This window comes from Lonchura striata, chromosome 4A (genome assembly GCF_050655825.1).
Source record: "Lonchura striata isolate lonStrDom1 chromosome 4A, ASM5065582v1, whole genome shotgun sequence".
Taxonomy (NCBI): Eukaryota; Metazoa; Chordata; class Aves; order Passeriformes; family Estrildidae; genus Lonchura; species Lonchura striata.
Window position 1 is genome coordinate 18,557,864 of NC_140742.1, and position 3,705 is coordinate 18,561,568.

General features: G+C 63.2%; 1 protein-coding gene across 1 annotated transcript; it reads left to right on the top strand.

Moving 5' to 3' along the window:
• Positions 1–2,366, top strand: CLDN2 (claudin 2). The gene has a single exon (XM_021534595.3). It carries the CDS (start codon positions 1,207–1,209, stop codon positions 1,900–1,902), a length of 696 nt encoding a protein of 231 aa, XP_021390270.1. The 5' UTR covers positions 1–1,206; the 3' UTR covers positions 1,903–2,366.
• The last annotated feature ends 1,339 nt before the right edge of the window (positions 2,367–3,705 follow it).

Below are 3,705 nucleotides of genomic sequence, written 5' to 3' on the forward strand. Positions count from 1 at the left end.
GAGCACCCTGAGCACCCCAGGTGTTTCTTTTCCAGCAGCTGAGACGGTGTGGGAGGTCTTGGTTAGAGCACAGGAGAGGAGACAGACAGCTGGGAAACTTTGGTGCCAACATTGGAGGTGGCGGGAGGGGGGGACAGGAGCAGGGGTGGCCCTGGGTGGTGGCAGCATGCTCAGCCAGGAGCGTTCCCAGGGAGAGGGAGGCCACTGGCCGCGGTGCCGGGGCTCAGCCCGGTTTCACAAGGCACCACAGAAGGAGGAATTTTTAAACAAAGCAGAGGGAAAACAAACCAACCCTTTCCACCACCTCTGCCAACCCCCCCCGCCTGTGTACAGGGCTGTGGGCAGAAGGTGGCACCGACACAAAGTCCCAGCGTGAGCTGCACCCCGAGCTGCTCACCCCTCCACAGGACAGGTCACCCCGCTTGGCTGGCGAAGCATCCCGAAGGAGATGCCAGCCCTGATGTAATTCTGCCCTCTGTGGGCCTCCAGGCTCTCCTGGGGATGCAGGTGTCACTGTCACACGCATCCCTCTCCATCCTTGTCCCCAGCAGCGCAGAAAGGCTGATATCCATGGTTCAATCTCAGGTGGCCATGTCCCTTTGTCCCAAAGGAGCCTCAGCAGCTCGGGGTGGGTCCTGGGTGACTGCAGATGTCTTGGGTGAGCCCCACGCAGATGGGTATGAGGTGCCATCCCTTTTTCTCAGCTGGGGGAGCTTTGGTTTTACCACCTGAAGCCACCTCCAGCAGGTCCCAGATAAGACGGTGCAGCCACAGCTTTTCGGTTTCCTCAGCTGGAGGCAGCACAGAAGACAAGGGAGCTCGAGGAAGGCAGCGGGCACTTTCCCCCAGCAGCAGCTGGCTCTCCATCCTGCCCGCGGCGTCAGTGCAGGGGAGGGCTTTGGCGTCCTTCCTGGGCAGCCTGCTCTGCCCCCGGAGCCCGGCTGGGGAGATAGCGGGGGTGAAAGGGCGCCTGGCGCTCCCCCAGGGGCTCGGGTCAATCGTTAACGGGGAGATTTGCTTTGCTCTCCCGCAGGTAACCTCCCCGCGCTCCCACCCGCACAAAACCGGCACCCCCGGCAGCGGGGAGGAGCCGCAGCGCTGCGAGCCGAGCCTCTCCCAGGGCCATGGGAACGTGAGCACACGGGAGGGACCTGGGCCACCACCGCGAGCCTCGGCCAGGCGACAGAGCGACAGCCAGCCCCCACCATGGTGTCCATGGGGCTCCAGCTGCTGGGCTACGCCGTGGCCTTCCTGGGCTACATCGGCACGCTGACGGCCACGCTGCTGCCCAGCTGGAAGACCAGCTCCTACATCGGCTCCAGCATCGTGACGGCCATCAGCTTCACCAAGGGGCTGTGGATGGAGTGCGCCACGTACAGCACGGGCATCACCCAGTGCGACATCTACAGCTCCCTGCTCAACCTGCCCGCCGACGTCCAGGCGGCCCAAGCCCTCATGGTGAGCTCCTGCGCCGTGTCCTCCCTGGCCTGCCTGCTCTCTGTCGTGGGCATGAGGTGCACCGTCTTCAGCCAGGGCTCGCCGGCCAAGGACCGCGTGGCCGTGGCAGGCGGCGCGGTCTTCGTCCTCGGGGGGCTGCTCTGCTTCATCCCGCTGGTGTGGAACATCCACGTGGTGCTGCGGGATTTCCGCAACCCCGTCATCCCCGACAGCATGAAGTTCGAGCTCGGGGAGGCTCTTTACCTCGGCATCATCTCCTCCCTGCTCTCCCTCGTCGGCGGCTTGATCCTCTGCACCTCCTGCCCTGCCCGGGACAGCACCGCCGCCTACTCCAGCGCCTACCGGCCCCAGCTGCTGGCCAGCAAGAGCTCCCGGCCCTCTGTCAGCCAGGCGCAGAAAACCAAGAGTGAAGTCAATTCCTACAACCTGACAGGATACGTGTAGCGGCTGCAGGGGGGAACCAGGCTGGCGCCTCTCCCGGCTCCCCAGAGCGTCCGGGCTGGCACCAAGGGAGCGCGGTAAGAGCAGAGGGCACGGCGGCATCGCCCGTGCTCAGCCCTCTCATGTGCTTGGGGGGCTGACCCCGCTCTCTCCCTGGGATTCTGAGAGCCTTGTGACTGCTTGGAGATCCCAGCTGGTGGCTTGCACCGGTGAGCGGCCCTGAATCCGGCTTCTGTTCTTTACCCCACGCTGCCAGCTCGCGGGCAGCTCCTGGCACGGCGGGACCCCAGCCTGCAGCCCCAGTGAACCTGCCTGGAAAGGGGAGGGGGCTTGTGGCCCCAGGTACCGGCCGCTGGCCATGCAGGCATCCCAGCAGGGCCAAGGGCATGTGCGGGGTCTGCAGTCGCTGCTGGGGGGGTGAGTGCTGGTTGCAAACCGATGTCGCAATAAATACGTCTTTCTAGCCAGACTGTATCCGGGCTTTTCTCTGGCACCGAGGGGCCAGCAGGAGGCTGTGGAGGGGTCCAAGATGTGAAAGGTGCCCCTGGCCCTTGCTCTGGCCTGCCTCCCCCACCCCACAGCGGATGGCTTTGTCACCCGGGAGCCCAGGCAGGTGGGAGCACTGCTGAAGGGGAGGAGGGCCACTCCCTGGCACAGTTTGTCCCTGGCACCACGCTGGGAGGTTGCCACGCACCACTACTGCCAGGGTGCCAGCAGGGACATGCAGAGCTCCCTGTGGGATAATAGCAGGCAGCACCTTCCCTCCGTCCCCCAGCCCTTCTTGTTTCCAGGAGTGCAGGTGTGATGAGACTGGGATGCCCACAGGGAGATTCATTGCCCCTGTGTGTGGCACACCCAGGTCCCCAGGTGATGGGCAGCCCTGGCATTCCCACATCCCCATCCCAGTGAGCACTGGCACTCCTGGGGCAAACATGATCCCAAGGACCAAAGGCAGCTCCCAGCTATGGTGAAGTCTTAGCAGCCCAGCTCAGCTGCAGAGAGGCCTCACAGGCAGGTCCTGGGCCCCCAGGTCCTTGAAGGGTCTATTTTGAGAGAAAGATGCCACCAGTGAGACACTGGAGAGCTGCAAGGGATGGGCAGGCAGGAGCCAAGTGTGTGGAGGGACAGGCTGCGTGGCTGCAGGGGAACAGCAGCAGGACATCCACACAGGCTGCTGGTGGCACTGGGGGATGCTGGCACATGCCAGGCCATGGCAGGAGAGGAGGTGCAGGCAGCCCAGCCCCACAGCCCACCAGGGAGCAAGAACGTTTTAATCCATCTGCTGTACCACTGCCCCACGTGAGAGAACCCCTGCTCTGCTGTGCCACAGCACAGGGCCACCCAGAGACCACCTTGTCCCCTAGGGAGCAGGAGGCCTTGGTCTACCTGCTGACCCCTCATAAAGCAATTTAGATTAGGGCATGGAGAGGAAGGGACCATGTCCTCCACTCGAACGTCACCACCGTCACCCTTGCACCAGTGAAATCATGTTTGCTGTGGGGTTAACGTGCTCCTGATAATGCTGGGCCATGCTTTCTCCCCTCCTCAGAGAGAAGGAGCTACAGGGCACCCATCCCCAGGGTGACACTCGCTGAAGGAGACCAAGGTGGATCTCGAGGCAAGGGCCAGTGTCCCCATTTCCATGGCCAAGGAACCCCGGACCAGCCGAGTTATTTATTCCTGCCCTGGGGAAAAGAATGCCCTGGGGCATGCAAGAGGCTTAACCTGCTGGTGCAGCCCCCCAGGAGATGCTGCAAGTTCTGAGAGTCCTTTGGCCATAAATGTTTCGGGTTTTTTTCCCTGGGC

What these genes read in the sequence shown, in the direction of transcription:
- CLDN2 (XM_021534595.3), top strand. Translation starts at nt 1,207, where the DNA reads ATGGTGTCCATGGGGCTCCAGCTGCTGGGCTACGCCGTGGCCTTCCTG.